General features: G+C 44.1%; 1 protein-coding gene across 3 annotated transcripts in view; it reads right to left on the minus strand.

Annotated features, from left to right (window-relative positions):
- Window positions 1–2,696: 2,696 nt before the first annotated feature.
- The window catches only part of ttll9 (tubulin tyrosine ligase like 9), a 36,311-nt gene continuing 18,449 nt past the window's right edge, over window positions 2,697–20,558 (minus strand). Inside the window, exons 11-14 of one of the 3 annotated variants that reach the window (XM_033041651.1) lie at window positions 20,334–20,530; window positions 17,134–17,247; window positions 8,542–8,660; window positions 2,697–6,104 (exon numbers count right to left, since the gene is read on the minus strand). In XM_033041651.1, the coding sequence (XP_032897542.1) occupies window positions 6,037–6,104; window positions 8,542–8,660; window positions 17,134–17,247; window positions 20,334–20,530 (498 nt within the window). In that variant the 3' untranslated portion in view covers window positions 2,697–6,036. Of the gene's footprint in view, window positions 6,105–8,541; window positions 8,675–17,133; window positions 17,248–20,333; window positions 20,531–20,558 lie in introns of all 3 variants that reach the window. The other 2 variants (XR_004415447.1, XM_033041652.1) reach the window with 2 other exon arrangements.

The raw sequence follows: 20,558 nt of genomic DNA on the forward strand, positions 1-20,558 counted from the left end.
CCCTCCCCCCTCCCACCAGCAGGGGCAGCAGAGAGAATGGCAATTGTTTTAATAACATTAATATCTCTCTGATTTTTCATCGATGGGAAAAATCCTCCGGTCCCAGAAGGCGGAGGGGGGCTCTGAGCGAGGTGGCCAAAAATGACGGCTGTAGGTGGCAGCGTTCTCTCGGAACTCACACCACAGTGAGCCAAAAGACTTTTAGTAATATAGATTGCACTTTATCTGTTACTTATTGTGTATATATGGTCTATGGTCCATAGACACACTGAACTTTTATCTCCCGTTCTGTATTATGTTTACATATTCTGTTGTGCTGCAGCAAGTAAGAATTTCTTTGTCCTATCTGGGACACATGACAATAAAACTCTCTTGTTTCTTATTGTTTTAGCCAGCATATGTATCCTAGCCAGCAACTCGTATACCATCCGGTGAACATTACTCTCAGACCTCTTTAAAACATCTCCCCCAGTGGCCTGATCAACAAAATCCTTATCCAATGATCTATCCAACAGCTCGTCCAGATGCATGACATAAAAACTGCCAATGTCCTAGACAAACAGTTCTCTCTAGGCCTACTCTTGTCTTGGGTAATATTTATTTTGTACATCATATTTTTGCATCGGTATTCATCAAAGAGCATGGACGATAGTGAAATAATTGAGGTATATTAATATGTGAAGGCATTTTTAGGATGTTTGGTCTCCTGAAATGCCCTAAAGGGAATAAGTCTCCAAAGCCTGATAAGATCTATCACAGATTATTTAGAGAGGCAAGGCTGGAGCCTCGATGGAAATCTAGGTATCGTCACGAATGGCAGCTCAACATTCTGGGAATTCGTTATTTCAGATGTGATCGAGAGGGAGGCAAAATAGATGGAGGAATTGTGCTACTTATCACGGCTGCACTTAGAGAGGACATACTGGAGGGTTCTTCGCTGAGGAGATATGGATGGAACTTAGAAATAGGAAAGGTACAAGCACTCTTTCATATAGGCCCCCCAATAGCAAGCGAGAGATAGACTAACGGATATGTAGGCACATTTCCGAAAGATGCCAAGGCAACGTGGGTAACTAACTTTCCCAAAATTGACTAAGAATTGCTCGGTGCCAAAGCCTACAGAATTTGTGAGGTGTATCCAAGAGGGTTACTTGAGACAGTATGTGGATAGTCCAACCCGAGAAAGTAACAGATTGAGGCAGATTTGATAGTGGCATTTAAGGGGCTTTTGGATAGGTATATGGATATGCAGGGAATGGAGGGATATGGATTATGCGCAGGTAGATAAGAAATGATCTTGGCATCATGTTTGGCACAGACATTGTGGGCCAAAAGGCTTGTTCTTGTGCTGTACTGTTCCATGTTCTGTGTCTGGTCTCGAGCCATAGGAGATGTTGTTCTGAGCAAGTGTGAGGTGTTGCAAGTGTTGCAAGTGAAAGAGGATGAGCAGTAAGGAGGGGGAGTGAGAGCTTGAATATGTAGTTTCCTGTAACCTATCTGTAGTTCTTCTTTCGCTCCTCCTCCCACAAGAGATATCAAGGATAGGTCCTCACCTTTCACCCACCAGCCAACGCATCCAACACATCATTCTTCGGCATTTCCTTCATCTCCAACGTGATCCCACCACCGGTCACAATCTTCCCATCCCCACTCCTTTCTGCCTTCTGCAGAGACAGCACCCTCTGCAACTCTTTGGTTCACTCAAATCTTCCCACCCCAACTACCTCCTCCCCAGGTACTTTTCCCTGCACTGCAAGAGATGTAACACCTGTCCCTGTACTTGCTCCCTCATATTCATCCAGAGACCCCAACAGTCCTTCCAGGTGAAACAGTGCTTTATGTGCATCTCCGCTAACCTCATCTACTGCATCCGGTGTTCCCGGTTTGGCCTCCGGTACATTGGCGAGACTAAGTGCAGTCTCAGCGACTGTTTCGCTGAACGATGCCTAGTCCTGTGAGAGTACCACTGGCACCATGGGCCCAGTAAGTTCTGTCGTCACTCAGAATGTTAGCATTTGTCACCCCACCAGCCTCATAAATTCTATCATTAGAACTAGACTGTTACATTTTCAGTCCAAAATCATAAGCTTACCAGCCACACCATCTAGGTGTAGAGCTGCTTGTAGTCAGCCATGAATGACAACAGCACTCAATGCCACTACTGGGAAGAGGTTTCCACTAGCCTGGCTGCAGCCACTGTGTATGAATCTGTGTATTTGCATGATGATCTAGGAGGTGCACCTCAAGGAATTAGTTTGAACACCCAACAAGCTGTTAATGAGGAAGATTACATGAATAATAGTTGATATCTTTATATACGTTGGGAGTTTTCTGTGTAGGTTGAATATTTTGTCTTTTACTTTTGGGAAAGTTGGGTAATTTTAGTTACCACAAATATCAGTTTAGATGTACCAACATTTAGTCTCTACAAAATACAACTATGTTACAAGTTAAAACTACAATATTCACAATGTCATTTTGATTTATTAAAATTTACTGCCAACAGTTCACTGCCACAGAATGATGCATCACACAGCAAAATGGGGTTGGTCAGATGTCTTCTATCTGCAAATTATGTAATGTCAAAGCAAAAAGAATGAAATTGTAAATACACATTTCTGATTTATTTACAAGATACACAATACAACACACCTGTACGATTTTTTTCAGGGTAAAATAAAATTCAAGTAAACCACTTTTTATTACCTAAAAGTGATAAATTAAATCCTTAGGTTTATGCTGTTCACAATATTTTCACCAATTGATTCCAGCATAATTATTTATATGAGTGATGAAGGTGGCTTTGGAAATCATTTATTATTATTTCATGATTTTGCATCGTTCCTGCAAATGAGTGTTCGACTCTACTATACAAATGTTGAACTTCAGTATTCCCACAAAAAATTATTAGTGAGTAGATGTGAAATTGTACAGGTGTTTAAAGGAGTTTTAAAATTGCTGGTTTATCACATTGTACCATCCTATATCAACAGATTTTTCTTGTCCTTTAGTCTTTTAAAAACAGTTATCTCAGTGGTCCTCAGAGGAAACATTCTGCGGAGCCTCTCGTGGACCTTAGCTAGCTGTGAGGCTTTCACATATTAATGGAATTCCAGATGAAAGCATTCTGGTGTGCAGACAGAGGAAACCATTGGATGGGTTAGGTACGGTACTTGCTTGCAATATACTGAGCTGTGCAATGTATTTCCGGTAAAGTGTTCATTGCGTTCTAATTAGTTAAATTAATGATAGCACAATTGGGACCTCCATTTTTTAACCTTCAAGATTCAATAACATGACCATGGGTAATTCCTTCATTCGGAAAGAAAGCATCATGGATGCCCGATGTTGCTCTGTGCCCTGCAGTCCTCATCACCTCCACCTTTAGAAATGGTGATGATCAACAATGTTAACACTTGCTCTATATAACATAAAGCTCGATGCAACAACTGATACATTAAGATCAAAGTTTAGCACAAAAACGTTTCACCTTGCTGGACCTTTGATAACAGACAAATTGCAGCAAATAAGTAGATAACTCATCTGCTGAAACTTATGACTGAAGAGAGTGTCAAAGACTCAATGCTATTATGCAATGACCATTAGAGATAACAATGCATTTATGACAATCAGGTTCGAGTTGTACAAAGCATTTCCCGTGAGGATTGTTGATGAAACCATTTGATTATGCTTAATGGTTTCTGAAATGCTGAACCCAGCAGCTGATGAAGTTATCTCCACAATGCCTTTTCTAAATCAAGACCTTCAGACTGTTTGGTTGCTCAAGGCAGAAGTGGAAACTCAACCTACTTCCAAATTGCAAACCATCCTGACTTGGAAATTCATTACCCTTTCTTTGTCATTCACACTAATCTTTGTGTAAATCCTGGAACTCTCTAACCACAGTGCTGTGTTAGTATCTTCCTTGGGATTGCAGAACACAGCTTACTGTCATCTTTTCAAGGGCAATTATGGATGAACGATCAATGTTGACCTTGCCAACAATCTTTACGTCCTGAAAAATTAATCACATACAAAAGTAGCCAAGAGTTTAGCTCCCTCAACGTCCTGGGGAAATGCTATCCTCCCATCTTGAACAATAATAATAACTTAATCATCCTGACTGGCTACCAGTTTCTGGCAAACTCTCTTCTCAGGGGCCTGGGAAATCCTTTCCAGTTCCTTGCTCAGAATCATGCTAAATACTACATGAGGTTTCCTGACCAAATACAGAGTACTAGATATTCCACCAGTGAACTGTTTATTACCCGTCTGTCCAGACCATTGCCATTCAATACCTGGACATAAACTGTTGCCCAAACCTCTTGTGGTGTACTAAACACACCTGTTCTGGGTAGCAAATCCTCTAGAGTTTTGAATGTCTCCTTGTCTTAAACAACCCAGTCAATATCTTTCCACTGATCATATGTATCTTTAGCAGCAACTCTACTAGTGAACTGCCTAACAGTTCACGCAGTGTTCTGAACATCGCACTTCCCATTGTTCTGGGAGTTCCCTCTGTGCTCAGAGAAAATCCTTTCCTATATCCTAAGAGCTCAACCAATCTCCGATATATCCAACATAAAAGAACTGGATAATAATCACAGGTAAAAACAGTCACCTCAGTGTGCTATTCTGGATAACTGCCCCCACAAGAAATTTGGAGTATTGCGTGCAAATCTGGTCGCCCCAGTACAGGAAAGATGTTGAGGCTTTGTAGAGGGTGCAGCGAAGGTTTACCATTATACTCCCAGATTAGAGGGTTTCAACTACAGGGAGTTGAAACTTGGAATATTATCTCTGGAATGTCAGAGGATTAGGGGAGACTTGACAGGAGTATATAAAATGATGAGTGCCATAAATAGGTAGACAGTTAGAACCTTTTTCCCAGGGTGGAAATGTCCAACATTAGAGGGCACAGTTATAAGGTGAGAGGAGGAAGATTTAATGGAATTGTGTGGGGCATGTTTTTTATAGAGAGTAGTGGGGGCCTGGAACGTATTGCTTAGGGAGGGGGGTGAGGGGGGGGGGGGGGGGAGCAGATACTACAGTAGCATTTAAAAGGCTTTTAGATAAATACATAGAAGTGCAGGGAATAGAGATTTGTGGACCATGCACAGGCAAATGAGATTGATTTAACTTGATATCATATTCAGCACAAACATTATGGGCCGAAGGGCCCATTCCTGTGCTGTACTGTTCTTTCTATAATACCCTGTATAACAGCTCCATAGGAACCCTGGGCATTGTGCTGTAGTCTTCTAACCAGCAGCTCAACAATACTTATGGTGGGCAGTGAGAGCTTGAATCACAGTGCAGGACTCAATCCCCATTTAAACCAACTGATTGCATAACACAGATTTCACTTGGAAACCTGGTCAGAAGCCTCTTTCAAAATCAAGTTGGCCACCATCCCCAGCGTAATGGAGGTGGTGGAGGCAGGACCATGGGACATGCTATCAAAGCCATTACAGTGCTGTTCACATCAGATGCAGGTGATCTCAAAGTATTCTATGCATTCGTCCTTGTTCATATGTGAACACAGGTCTGTACTGACAATGGGACAATGGCCCTTGATGCAGTGCCCCCACCAGCCTCTACATCGGGGAATTTATTTGCCAACTACGCATTTATTGCCACTGAATCTTTCATTGCAAACTTCCCGAATAGTTTACTTGTACGCCAAGACATTTGTTTTTCTTATACAAATTCAATTTAATGTTTCTGTCATAGAACCAGGGCATCTTGTGCTGAATATTTATATACTGGGAGTGAGCAGTCAAGAGAACCTACAGTGAGAGTGCACTTGTTTTTTAGTTGTTACAGAAAATATGTACAGCACAGTTTTCAGGAATAACTAATCTCTAAAGTGTTATCTATCAAACAATGGCAAAGGACCACTGATAACAGGAGCACACTTAAAACTGTAGACAAACTATCCTGCTCTACATTAGATTTGAGGAATTAGCTAGCCAGGTGTGGGACGAGGCATTAGACTGCATACATTCTTCATCTGTTTCCACAAACTGTTCACTGCTACTTCTTCTGGGCAGAGAGCGGTTTTAACAGATGCCACAACTGCATCTCCCTATCATTCAAGCAGCCTGGAAATAAAACACAAACCAAAGGCAACATGAACTGGATCCATCAACAAAGAACACCTGTCTCAAAACATCATGTGTCAGAGTCATAAAGTCATACCGGACGGAAACAAGCCCTTCAGCCCAATTTGCCCACGCCGACCAAGATGCTCCATGTACATTAGTTTCACCTGCCTGTGTTTGACCCATATCCCTCTAAACCTTTCCTATCTATGTGCCTGTCCAAATGTCTTTTAAATGTTGCTATCGTATCTGCCTCAATTACCTTCGCTGGCTGCTTGTTCTATATACCCACCATCTTCTGCGTGAAAAAGTTGCCCCTCGGGTTCCTATTACATTTTTTCCCTCTCTTGTCGTGTGGTTCTTGATTCTCCAGCTCTGGGTAAAAGACTGTGCATTCACCCTGTCTACTAGACTCATGACCTTACAGTCCTCTATAAGATCACCTCTCATCCTCCCGTGCTCCAAGCCTGCCAACCTCTCCCCATAAGTCTTAAGTTCTGGCAGCATCCTTGTAAATCTTCTCTGTACTCTTTCTAGCTTAATAACATGCAGGTTGACTAAAAGTGAACACCAATATGCCAAGTGTGGCCTCACCAATGTCTTGTACAACTATAACATAACATCCCAACTTCTATGCTCAATATCCTGACTGATGATGGCCAATGTACTAAAAGTCTTTTTGACCCACCCCATCCCACCCCATCTAGCTGTGATGCCACTTTGAAGGTACTGTGTACTTCACTGTGTAGTTCCTGCCCTGTGTGATTTCCCTACATGCAACACCTCGGAATACCTATCTGTATTACAATCGATTAACCATTCCTCAGCCGACTGTAATTTTTGATAAGCAACATCGCTCTCTATGATACTACCCATTTTAGTGTCATCAGCAAAATTACTAATCATGTCTCATCCAAATTATTGATGTAAACCACAAATAGCAATGGGCCCAGCTCTGATCCCCGAGGCACACTGCTAGTCACAGGTCTCCAGTCCAAAAAACAACCTTCCACCATCATCCTCTGCTTCTTTCAATGAACCTAATTCAATCGGCTAGCTCTCGCTGGATCCCATGTGATCTAACCATCCAAAGCAGCCCACCGTGCAAATGCTTTGCTGAGGTCCATGTAAAACAACCTTGATGCCTTTGCCCTCATCAAACGGTTTGGTTACCTCATCAAAAAACTCAATCAGATTCATAAGACACGATCTCCCACGTTCAAAAACATGTTGACTATCCCTAATCAGCCTGTTTGTCCAAATGCAAACATGCTCAGGATACTCTCCAGTAACTTGCCTATCACAGATGTTAGGCTTACTGATCTATAGTTTCCAGAGTTTTCCTTGCAGCCCTTCTTAAATAGAGACACATTAGCCGCCCTTCAGTCTTCCGGCACAACACCCGAGTCTAATGGTGATTTATATATCTCCTTTGCCCATAAACAACCTACTCTAATCAACTTTAGCAAGTTTCTGTCTTATACCATCAAAGTTGGCCTTGCCCAGATTCAGAATTTTAACTTGTGGGCCTGCTCTGTCTTTATCCAGAAATTCCTGCCTTTGCTACTCCATCATCCATTCTGCTTGGTTCCCCTTCCAAATAACTTTTGCCAGTTCCTCCATCGTGCCTCTGCAGTTACTCAATGATAATACCGATACATCTGACTTTGGCTTCCTCTCAACCTGCAGGCTGAATTCTACCATATTATGACCACTGGCTCTTCGGGTTTCTATTCACTTTAAGGCTCCCTTATCAAATCTGGTTTATTACAAAACACCAAATCCAGCATTGCCTTTTCCCTAGTGGGCTCAACTATGTCCCAGATAGGACAATGAAATTCTTGCCTGCTGCAGCACAACAGAATATATAAACATAGTACAGGTACAATGTAATTTGTACAATGTAATACAATGTATTCACTTTCATTGTTCATATTCCTTTTATAAAGTGCTTTGAAACAATAAATGAAATGCCCCCGAGCTTCAAGTTTGCAAATCAGTCTGATATGGTTCATTTATTGAAACACCTATCGAAAGTCAATTTGCTCAATATGGTACTGTGTGCAACTGATCTCTCTTTGAATACGGAAATCTGCTATATCATGCATTTAAAAATATTAGTATCAATAAAGTACCTTCTTGATGCTCAAGAGTACAGCTTTGCAAGGTTTAGTTAATGTACATTTCTACCCATTCTACACATTTCAAAATGAAAACAACATCAATGTAGTTCAGGGCTGTGGACAGGTGAGTTGATTTTAAACTACTTTTCCCATTCGCCAAACAGGGATCCTCGCAGTAAGATAGACCAATATGTATATCAGTATGGTATTACATCCAGGCTCATTGACAGAGAAGAAAGCTATTTATATATCTTCTACAAAGAGGAAATCAAACACTAACAGATGGCACAAAATAAAATCCAATGCATTATTACCCAAGTGAGTGTTAGCAATGAGATTAATGCCTCCTTCGAAATTTACATCTTCACTATAAATAGGACCATCGTTCCACATCAGGTCAAAACCTCCGACCTGCTTCTCTTTTCCAGAGAGTCTGAAAAACACAGCCTGTTAGTGAAAGAATGTGGTATTCTAACAAAGAAAGTATGGAGGTATATGTTCGTCACAAGTCTACAACCTCCTCCAACCTACTTCAGGCAGGCTCTAGTGCACAATATTTTTCATCTGCCTTAGCTCTGTGCTATTCCTGACTTATTCCTGACTCCTGCTATTCCTGAGAAGAGCTGGTTGGCTGAAGCCCGTGGGAAAATCGAGTCAGAGGGGGGAAACAGTTTAAAAAGAGCGCCAAAAAGCAGCCAGAGTTAGCCCAGAGCTTACGTGGATCTTGGACAAGCAGCAACAAAGAGAAGCAGGGAGAAGAGCTGATTGGCTGAAGCCCATGAGAAAGATGAGTCAGAGGGGGAAAACAATTTAAAATGAGTGCCAAAAAGCAGCCAGAGTTAGCCCAGAGCTTACGTGGATCTTGGACAAGCAGCAACAAAGAGAAGCAGGGAGAAGAGCTGATTGGCAGAAACCCGTGGGAAAGGTGAGTATGTCACAGGGGGAAAACTGTTTAAAACTGAGGAATTTGGTTTGTAAATGGGTAAATTAGGCAGTTTATCAGTCATTTAGAGCAAGGCTGCTCTAAGGGAGCGGCAATGAGGGAGCGGCCTTGTGAGGGAAGTGTGAGTCTTTGGCTCGAGAGTCTTCAGTGAGGAGGCTGAGGGGAGGAGGCTACACAAAAAGCTTGAGAGGAGAATGGACAAAGCAGCAGTGAGAACGACCGTTGGCTGAACTTGGTGAGTCTTGGGTGCAGGTTTAAAAGGAGGACAAACAGCACTTTAACAGTCTTTGAGTGCAGGTCGGACAAAGCACATACTTCCAAGCTCATCAGAGGAAGGAAGGTTAGGAGTGAGTGTGGGGATTGGCTGAACAATTAGATTGGGAGATTGGTAAATTGGACAATTAGGCAATTTAGCATCTGATATAATCAAGACTTGCTCGAGGGAAGTGCCCTGTGAGAAAGGTGCGAGTCTTTTGCTGCGAGTCTTCAATGAGGAGGCTGAGGGAGGATGCCACACCAAACGCTGGAGATGGAGAGACGAAAGAAGGAGATGTCAAGCAAGCTGATTCAGTGTGATGCTTGCAGTATGTGGGAGGTCAAGGACACTGCTGGATGCCTCTGGCTGCTACAAATGTGAGATGTGCATCCAGGTACAGCTCCTGAAGGACCGTGCTGGGGGACTGGAGAAGCAAGTGGATGACCTCAGGTTCATTCGAGAAACGTAGTCGTTCCTCAACAAGCCCTACAGTAAGATTGTTACATCTAAGGTACTGGAAGAGAGAAGGTGGGTGACGGTGAGAAGCGGAAGGAAACATGGAATGCAAAGATCCCCGGGTGTTGTACCTCTTGTGAACAGGTTCACCCACTTAGAAGCTGTCGGGACAGAAGACATTAACACACTGAGCGGCGCACTGGCTTCGGAAGCAAAAAGTGCTGTTGAGCCAAAACCAAAGAGGCTGACGTCAGACAACGCCATAGTATTTGAAGACTCCATTGTGAGAGGTACGGACAGGGGGTTTCTGCGGCAACAGACGGGATTCAAGGATGGTGTGCTGCCTCCCTGGTGCCAGGATCCAGGATGTCACGGACATGGTATTGGGGTTAGGGTGTTGACGTGGATAGAAAATTGCTTGGCAGACAGGAAGCAAAGTGTAGAAGTGAACGGGTCCTTTTCAGAATCGCAGGCAGTGACAAGTGGAGTGCTGCAAGGCTCGGTGTTGGGGCCGAAACTGTTTACCATATATATTAAAGATTTGGAAGAAGGAATTAGGAGCAACATTAGCAAGTTTGCGGATGACACGAAGCTGGGTGGCAGTGTGAACTGTGAATAGGATGTTCGGCGGTTGCAGGGTGACCTGGACAGGTTGAGTGAGGGGGCAGATGCGTGGCAGATGCAGTATGATATAGATAAATGTGAGGTTATCCACTTTGACGGCAAAAACAAAGGGGCAGATTATTATCTCAATGGGGTTAGGTTAGGGGAGGTAAAGCGATACCTGGGTGTCCTTGTACACCAGTCATTGAAAGTTGGTGTACAGGTACAGCTGGCAGTGAAGAAGGCTATTGGAATGTTGGCCTTCATAACAAGAGGATTTCAGTATAGGAGTAAAGAGGTTCTTCTGCAGTTGTATAGGGCTCTGGTAAGACCACATCTGGAGTATTGTGTACAGTTTGGGTCTCCTAATTTGAGGAAGGACATCCTTGTGATTGAGGCAGTGCAGCGTAGGTTCACGAGATTGATCCCTGGGATGGCGGGACTGTCATATGAGGAAAATTGAAAAGACTAGGCTTGTATTCACTGGAGTTTAGAAGGATGAGGGGGAATCTGATAGAAACATATATAATTATAAAAGAACTGGACAAGCTAGATGCAGGAAAAATGTTCCCAATGTTGGGTGAGTCCAGAACCAGGGGCCACAGTCTTAGAATAAATGGGAGGCCATTTAGGACTGAGGTGAGAAAAAGCTTTTTCACCCAGAGAATTGTGAATTTGTGGAATTTTACTTCGGAGTCACGTGAGTGACTACGTGAAGAACCCCGCCAGGACGCATGCGTGTCATATCGCTACACGCATTGCAACGAGTCACAGCAGGGGAAAGACGTTCCCTTAGCGGCAAAATTTGAAAGCCGGGAACAGCAGGTAAGGAGACTCTGCGTTCCAGAATTTGAAAGTCGGGAACAGCAGGTAAGAAGACTCTGCGTTCCTTCCACTTACCTTTTAGGTGGAGACATGGACCGGATCCACGAAGGCTGCGGGAAAGCTGGCGGGGGAGAACCGCGGAGTTGCCGGCAGCAACAGCCAATGGCACGCCAATCTCCCGTAATGGGAAAAGCTGTGCCCGAATTCGCACCCGACTACGCTCCCGCACCGGCCAAGCCGGGCGGGAGAGGGAAGCAAAAGCTAACAGGGTCGTTGACTCCGAGGAGTCCGACTCTGAATAGCCGCGAGCGGCCAGTGCCTGTGCGCATTGGGGCCGGTTGGAGCGGCTTTAGGAGCAGCCGCGAGCGGCCAGTGCCCGTGCGCATTGGAGCCGGTTGGAGCGGCTGGGAGCGGGGAACAAAGCAGCCGCGACGGCCAGTGCCCGAGAGCATTGGAGCCGGTTGGAGCGGCTGCAGGAGGAGCAGCTTCAAGCAGCCGCGACGGCCAGTGCCCGCAGGCATTGGAGCCGGTTGGAGGGGCTGCAGGAGGACCAGCTTCAAGCAGCCGCGACGGCCAGTGCCCGAGAGCATTAGAGCCGGTTGGAGCGGCTGCAGAATCAGCAGCAGCCGGGAGTGGCCTATGCCCGAGAGCATAAGAGCCAGTTGGAACGGCTGCTGGAGGAAATACCCCAAAGTGGCAGGCACCGGGAGATGGAGGCTAGCCACAGTGGGCAGGGAATAAGCCCCACAGCAGTACCTCGTGTAGGGCTGCACAGTGTTTCTCCCTCATCAGAGGGGAACACCGAGGGTCAATCCTGGGCTGGCTGCAGGAGCTGGAGCAGGAGCGGCTTCAGGAGCAGCCGCAACGGTCAGTGCCCGTGAGCATTGGAGCCGGGTGGAGTGGCTGCAGGAACTGGAGCAGGTGCGGCCTCAGGAGTAGCGGCTTCAGGAGCAGCCGCGATGGCCAGTGACCGTTGGAGCGGCTGCAGGAGGAACAGCTTCAAGCAGCAGGTTGTGTGCCCGAGAGCATCGGAGCCAGCTGGAGCGGCTGTTGGAGCAGGTAAGTGGCAGGCTCCGGGAGATGGAGACTAGTCACAGGGGGCAGCTAGTAAGTCCTACAGCAGTACCTCTTGTAGGGCTGCACAGTGTTCTCCCTCATCAGAGGGGAGTATAGGGGGTCAATTCTGGGCTGCACCTGAACAGGGGTGCAGAACATACCCCTAGTGCACATGGGGTGCAGAAAACCTATTGGAAGACATTTACCATCAGGGAACTGCAAAACACTGAATGTTCCCAGTATCAACCAGTGTATTTGAAAACATGGCAGGGCAGGGAATTGAAACGAAAGAAAATTCTAAAAGTCCTAACAGCGGGACGGGTTCGCCCGCACAATAAACAAAAAGACCTGACACTAGATCACCAGGATGCACTGGCCTTATTTTGCAAACTACCAATACGAGTAACAGCATTAGGAAGAAGTACCATCCAACAGGCTTTAGACCCTAATTTGCAGGCCTATGCAAACCTGGAACCTCCATACCTCCAATATTAAAATTTGGAGGCATCTTACCTTAACAGGTAAAGAACTTGACATAGAGGGAAACCCTGGGGCACATTAAGCAACGTCTAAAAACTACTTCCTGGGGAATGCGCTAACCCTCAACACAGACCCAACTACAGATCCAGACACCGGCACCTCAACGACCACGGAGGATGCCGAAATAATAACAAACCTACTAATAGTAACCATGGAGGAAGGTGGGTCTGGCTCCTTACGAGGTTGGTGGGAGATTATAGTTCTATCTGGATGCATAGAATATATTACTACTGACACTTATATTTCAGAAGTATAGGGGTATACCATAGAATTATTCAAAACATAATCCTCCAGTTCAGCATGTACCGATCTGAATGTTCATGCTTACAGGCAAAGAAATAATCAAAAGCGCATGCTGAACTACAGTGCCCAAATAAAATAGGAGTAATGGAGGACAACCAACACGAATCACAGGGATTCGTGTCCAAAAATCTTTATCATAATATAGATGGGGGTTGCCACATCATCATAGATTTGACTAATTTGAATACTTTCGTACTTTATATTCATTACTAGATGGGAACCTTTGTTACTGCAAAAGTATTGATCCTAGGGTACTACATGGCAAGCATCGTATTAAAATATGCTTGCTATACAGTACTCATTGGAGGTGACCACAGATGTATTTAACACAATAGATCATCTGCGGTTCACCCTTAACACAGTTCACATGTCAGTGACTTTGCCGTAAGAAAGGGTACAGCCTTAATGGAGGCTTGCAGTAAACTAAACCATCCATCAGACTGGTAGTAGAATAATTGGCATTTAGTGGCTGTGTTCCAGCCACATAAATTGGACCTTTACATTATCAAATTACTGAGCGCAATCATGCGTGCACTCAAAAATTATGGGGTTCATTCTGACAGACCTATGAAGCTACCAACAGAGGCCACTATGGTACTAAAATGGTGGAAACATAACATTAGGCATTGTTCCAATCCAAACATTAACAGCTACCCGTCTATGGAACTACATACTGATGGGCACTTGGATTGGGATGCTACTAATTCCATCTCCAGCTGTGGGGGAGATGGAATACACAGGAGGCATCATTACAAACGCTGGGCATAAATACCTGGGGAAGTGAGTGCATGCCATGGCTTTAAGTCATATTGTTCTGGGTTATATCACCAGTATGTTAGACACCACCGTGGTAGCATATGTCAACCATATGGGTGGAAACATATCGACATCATGTGACTATCTGGCCAACACAATTTGGCAATAGTGTATCCAGATAGATATTTGGATATCAGCTACCAACTTACCAGGTAAACTGAATTTAATGGTAGACAACAGGTCACGCTAAGTCTAGAACACTGTATGGATGTTGGATAAAAAATGTATTGCTGGAACAGCACGGTATGGAACACCAGATAACGACCTATTCACATCCATGCTCTCACCAGTTATCGAATTATGTTCTTGGGAACCAGAACCTGGGGCAGTGGCAGTTGAAAGCACCTCTTCTACACCTGGGACTGACGGACCGAATGTGGAATTATTTCAGCGGGCCACAGACAGTCCCCCAAAAAATCAGTACTTGGTGTCATCAAGAAATGGGAAGTACTGTCACAACAATAATCATCACCCACAGATCTATGAACATCCCGTCTGTTCTGGAATTCCTGACAAGCCTCCATTACGATGAGAGACTCAGTCATAGTGCCATCAACTGTGCCAGAAGTGCTCTGTCAACATACCTGTCGCAAGGAACAGAGCGGCATTCTGTTGGGACACACCCTGGTAACCAAATTCATGAGGGGCATTTTAATATTAATCCCCCAAGAACCAGGTACTCCCAAATATGGGATGTGAGCATTGTACTGACCATGTTAAGAAACTGGACTTCAGCTACAGCTCTGTCCCTACAGAAACTGACTATGAAAACAGTCATGCTGATGGCCTTGGTCACGGCACAAAGGGTCCACTCACAACGGAAACAAAGGTTGGACAACATGATTATTCATCTGGAAATTTAACTTTTCACATCAATGAAATAGTCAAACAGAACAGACAGGGGTCAGCAGGCCTAAAAACAGAATTCAGGGCCTACCCGACAGATGGTCGTCTCTGTATTGTAACACACTTACTATTATATATGGAGTATACTAAGATCATCAGAGGGAAGATATGTCACTTTAATCAGCTACAAACAGCCACTCAAAATAGTGACAGTCCAGACCATCTCTAGATGGCTAAAACAGTTCCTAATAAAGGCTGGAGTAGACACTAGCATTTTTAACTCTCACTCCACCAGGGCTGCAGCTACATCGGCAGCTATGAAGTTGGACGTTCCTATGGACCAAATCCTCAAGACAGCAGGATGGTCAACGGAGGAATCTTTCCAACGACTTTATAACAAACCAGTCATTGAACATGGAACATTTGCAGAAACAAATTTAAGTTCTGTAATATCATTTACCCCATAAATAGGGGCAATAATTGGTGTTAATATTTTTATCGTTGGGTTCTCAATATCGTATTGATGTCTAATGATGTTAACTCTATTCTCCCCATAATCAAGGCAGATGTGATGCATGGACCCGTTTCCATGGCATGAAATCACAGAGCTTTAAAATCTTCACGTAGTCACACACGTGACTCCGAAGTAAAATAGTAAGATTAAACGAGAACTTACCAGTTTGAAGTTTGATCGTTATTTTATGAGGAGTGACGTTGAGGGATTACGTGCCCTCCGCTCCCACCCTTGATCATATACTCAACTGGTATCTCTTCTCTAATCTTACTATGTTTAGTCATTACAGTTATCTGTGATTTCACACCGCTGCTTTGAAGAATGACACGCATGCATCCTGGCGGGGTTCTTCACGTATTCCCTCAACGTCACTCCTCATAAAATAACGATCAAACTTCAAACTGGTAAGTTCTCGTTTAATCTTACTATTACCTGCCACAGAGGGCAGTGGAGGCCAAATCACTGGATGGATTTAAGAGAGAGTTAGATAGAGCTCTAGGGGCTAGAGGAATCAAGAGATATGGGGAGAAGGCAGGCACGTGGTATTGATTGGGGACGATCAACCATGATCACAGTGAATGGCGGTGCTGGCTTGAAGGACCGAATGGCCTCCTCCTACACCTACTTTCTATGTTTCTATGTTTAATCAGCAAGAAGGACTTTGTTGATTGGAGGTTGCTACAGGGAGCTCTAATCCATAGACTTGACCTTGCATCATCTACTTTTCAAGGCATAAACAGCCTGAATTGGCAGATAGGAAGCAGATGCATACTCTGTCCTACTGGCAGTGAAACAGCACTCACTTCAGGTAGCAGTAAAGTGATTTTGGAAAAACATTAAACCCACACCACTATGGACAACCAAGGAAATGTCAGCCTCTTCTATCCAAAATTCAAGTCGTTTTTGATCTAGATCTTACTCTTAGTTTGTAGGCTTCCTACTAACTACCATGGTAGGAAGGGCTATTCCCATATCTGTAGTTTATACAGCTAACCTGCGAGTGCAGAATCTGGAATCGTCAGTATGAATTACAATGGGTAAGATGGTAATAATGAGGGGCAAATGTGGTCCATTTGTAGGAGCTGAATCATTTTTTAAACCATAAATGATATGTTAAGGGGGGTAAAACATAGATGCCAGGAAACTCATAGTTAATAATGTGAGTCCATCATACAGAAGAGGAGGTGATGATAAATCAATAAAGATAGATGGATCTTCAAGACCTCATCAAATGTATCACAGGGCATTGTGGAAAGCTAGGGAAGAAATTGTAGGACCTCTGGTAGAGATATTTGTATCATGGGAGTGATGTTAAAAGACGAGGGTGACAAATGCTATGCCTCTACTTAAGAAAGGCTGCAAGGAAAAGCTTTGGGAACTACAGACTGGTGAACCTAACATCAGTGGTTGAAAAGTTATTAGATGAGATTCTGAGCGACAGTTGGTAGGCAACACAGAGGGAGCATTGGTCTTCAGGAAATGCCTTCTTTCTGAATATCTACTAGCTCGGATGGGCATTAAATATCTGTATTCCTTTTGATTCTAAACTAAATTTCTTGAGCAACAAACACTGCCAAAGAGTCAAATATTCATTCATTCATAACTTTTTTTAGAAGTGTTTTGTGCATACTGGCTGCTCCATTTGTCTCCCACAGTACTCCTTATAAGAGATTCCTTACCTCTGAGGCATGTTAAAATATCATGTGGACTTCGAAGATACGATGTAAATATGTTTTTTCTTCACTCACCTTCCTTCCATGTCGACAATGTTCACTGTGTCCTGCAGCAAACGACATTTCAGCTCATAATCCTCCTGGCTGCTAGCTATCAGTGATGGAGATGCATTCACTTCCAAAAGCCACCTAATAAAACAGGAAGAAACCAAATATGTGATGTGTCAAGAGCTGCCGAGTGGAACTGCAGACCAAACATTGAGAATGCCATGCAACATGAGCGGAGAAGTTACTCAGGAACAAACAGGTGTGAAGCATAAGTCCTGTGATATTTGCAATTTGACTGCTTTTCTTCTGACCAGAAGAGTCAAGCACTGTCCCATGACCATAAAAGACAGCTGTACAGAGAGGCACTGAACATTCACCTCAGTTCTCTGCCATAAACTGGGATATGGATAATTCTAAATTTCACAAGCAGCTGAGTACAAAACAATTTAAAGAATTTCATCCATTCATCCTGTAATTCACTGATGTAACTACCATTCTAACCCATTCACATATTTTCACTCACCTAAAAACGAATTTCTTCTGAACAAACCACAAACACAGAACTTAAGTCTACATACAGAGACACACATGCAAGCTATACAGCACATACAGGTATACACCGCAACTACAGAGCAGGTTCAGGTACACAGAGCCACAGAGTATATGCAAAAATACAATCAAATGACAATTAAAGTAATTGTCCTGAAATATTGTGTTTCTTTCTCTCTTCACAGATGCTGCCTGGTCTGTCGCTAGTTTTGGGGCCTTGTTTATTTTAGATTCACAGTGATTGGTTGCTGCTGCTCTGCTGCATCGGTTGTGTGTTTAATTTAATTAAACTTGATGGCAGGAATGTTATTGTATTGTGTTTGTTGCAGGAGGCGGGAAGTCAGGGGCACTGCTGATGTCACTGACCACTACACCCCTGGGAACTGTATCCAGATGCAGCTCCTCTAGGACTGAGTTAGGGAACTGGAGCAGCAGCTGGATGACCTGCGGTCCATCTGGGACGACAAAAGCTTCCTGGACAGGACCTAGAGTCACTGCAAAAGTGTAGGAGGTGCGACGGATAGAGGCGGAAAGAAAGGGGATGAAGCGAGTGCAGGTGAAAGTTTCTCTTGAAAACAGGTACGTCCTCTTGGGAGCTCTTGGGGCAGACAACGCTTCCAATCCGAGCAGTGGACCAGTCTGACTCGAATCCTAACGCTGAGCCTCGACCGACGAGACTGATATAAGGCAGAGCCATAGTGGTGGGTGACTCCATTGTCCGAGGTGCGGACTGGAGATTCTGTGGCGACAGGCGAGACTTGAGGAAGGTGTGTTGCCTCCCTGGTGCCAGGGTCCAAGATGTCTCAGACCGAGAGGGAAGGTGAACAGCTGGAAGTAATTGTGCATGTAGGCACAAATGACGTGGGTAAGCAGAGGCAGGAGGTTCTGCAACGTGAGTATAGAGAACTAAGTAGGAGGCTGAAAAGCAGGGCTTTCTAGGGTGGTTATCTCTGGGTTGCTTCCAGTACCTCATGCTAGTGAGGGTAGGAACAGGGAGATAGGGGATCTGAATGTGTGGCTGAGAAGTTGGTGCAGGGGGCAGAGATTTAGATTTCTAGAATCTCTGGGGCAGGGGTGACCTGTACAAAAGGGACGGGTTGCACCTTAATTGGAAGGGGAAAGACATTCTGGCAGACAGGTTTGTTAGTGCTACACAGGTGGGTTTAAACTAAAAAGTGGGGGGCTGAAGTCAACAACGTGGACGCGTATCCATGCAGCTAACGGGAAAGAGAGTGTAGGAAAGGTCTTGTTTAAACTAACAGGGCAGGAGGATGGGATCCAATGCAAGGAGGCAATAACAGGAAGACAGAAGCAAAAGATGGAAAGGAGATAAGAAAACCTAACCTGAAAGCTTTGTGCCTTAATGTGAGGAGCATTCGAAATAAGGTGGATGAATTTAATGCACAGTTAGTAGTTAAGGGATATGATACAGTTGGAATTATGGAAACATGGCTCCAGGATGACTAAGGCTGGGAGCTAAACATGCAGGGGTATTCAATATTCAGGAAGGATAGACAGAAAGGAAGAGGAGGTGGGTGGCATTGCTGGTTAAAGAGGAGATTAATGCAATAGCAAGGAGGGACATTAGCTTGGATGCTGTAGAATCAGTATGGGTGGAACTGCGAAATAGCCAAGGGCAGAAAACGCTTCTTGGAGTGGTATACAGACCACCAAACAGCAGTAGGGAGGTTGTGGATAGCATCAAGCAGGAAATTAAGGATGCGTACAGCAAAAGTACAGCGGTTATCATGGGTGACTTCATTCTACATATAGATTGGACCAACCAAATTTTCCAATGTTCTCTCGACTCTGGATCAGTTCCTGTGGACTGGAGGGTAGCCAATGTAACTTCACTTTTTAAGAAAGGAGGTAGAGAGAAAACAGGGAATTATAGACCAATTAGCCTTACATCGGTAGTGGGGAAGATACTGGAGTCAATTAATAAAGATGTTACAGCAAAACATTTGGAAAGCTGTGACGGGATCGGTCAAAGGACGCATGGATTTATGAACGGGAAATCATGCTTGACTAATCTTTTGGAAATCTTTGGGGATGTAACAAGTAGAATGGATATGGGAGAGCCAGAGGATGTGGTGCATCTGGACTTTCAAAATGCCTTTGACAAGGTCCCACACAAGATTAGTGTGCAAAATTAGAGTACATGGTATTGAGGGTAGGGCATTGACATGGATAGAGAACTGGTTGGCAGACAGAAAGCAAAGAGTAGGAATCCTCTGGCACCTCTCCTTAAATACAGGAGAGGTGCCAGATTGGAGGATGGCGAATGTTGTGCCTCTTTTCAAGAAGGGCTGCTGGGAAAATGCTGGAACTATAGGCCAGTGAGCTTAACATCTGTAGTTGGTAAGTTACTGGAGATTTTGGATGATCAGCCATGATCATATTGAATGGCGGTGCTGACACGAAGGCACGGAATGGCCTACTCCTGCACCTGTTTTCTGTTTCTATGCATACAACACATAATCACATATACAGAATTACAACACATATAGGAACGTATGAAACCACATAACTCATACAGAGTACATACACACAGCCATACAGCACATAGGAGGCAAATATAACATGTACAGAGTCACCAAACACATAAAGGCACACAGTCAGGCACATCTGATGAGATTCAAATGGCTTTAGATCAATCCATTATTCATTGTCCTCACGGTTTCAGGTTCTTATCGATCAAAATGTCGTATCCATATAGTTCAAAGCAATGCTTGTCATTAATTATTACACTCTGGACACTCTGCAAACTTTTGATGAATATGTTGTCCATGTCTCTGAAGAGCGTTTCTATAGTCTCGGTGCCATGTTTTGCTGTCAGATACTGTCGCAGCTGTTGCATTAACCATTTGCACCCCTAGAAGAAAGCAAAGCATCTCATTGAT

The sequence above is a fragment of the Amblyraja radiata genome, chromosome 23 (genome assembly GCF_010909765.2).
Source record: "Amblyraja radiata isolate CabotCenter1 chromosome 23, sAmbRad1.1.pri, whole genome shotgun sequence".
NCBI classification, from domain to species: domain Eukaryota; kingdom Metazoa; phylum Chordata; class Chondrichthyes; order Rajiformes; family Rajidae; genus Amblyraja; species Amblyraja radiata.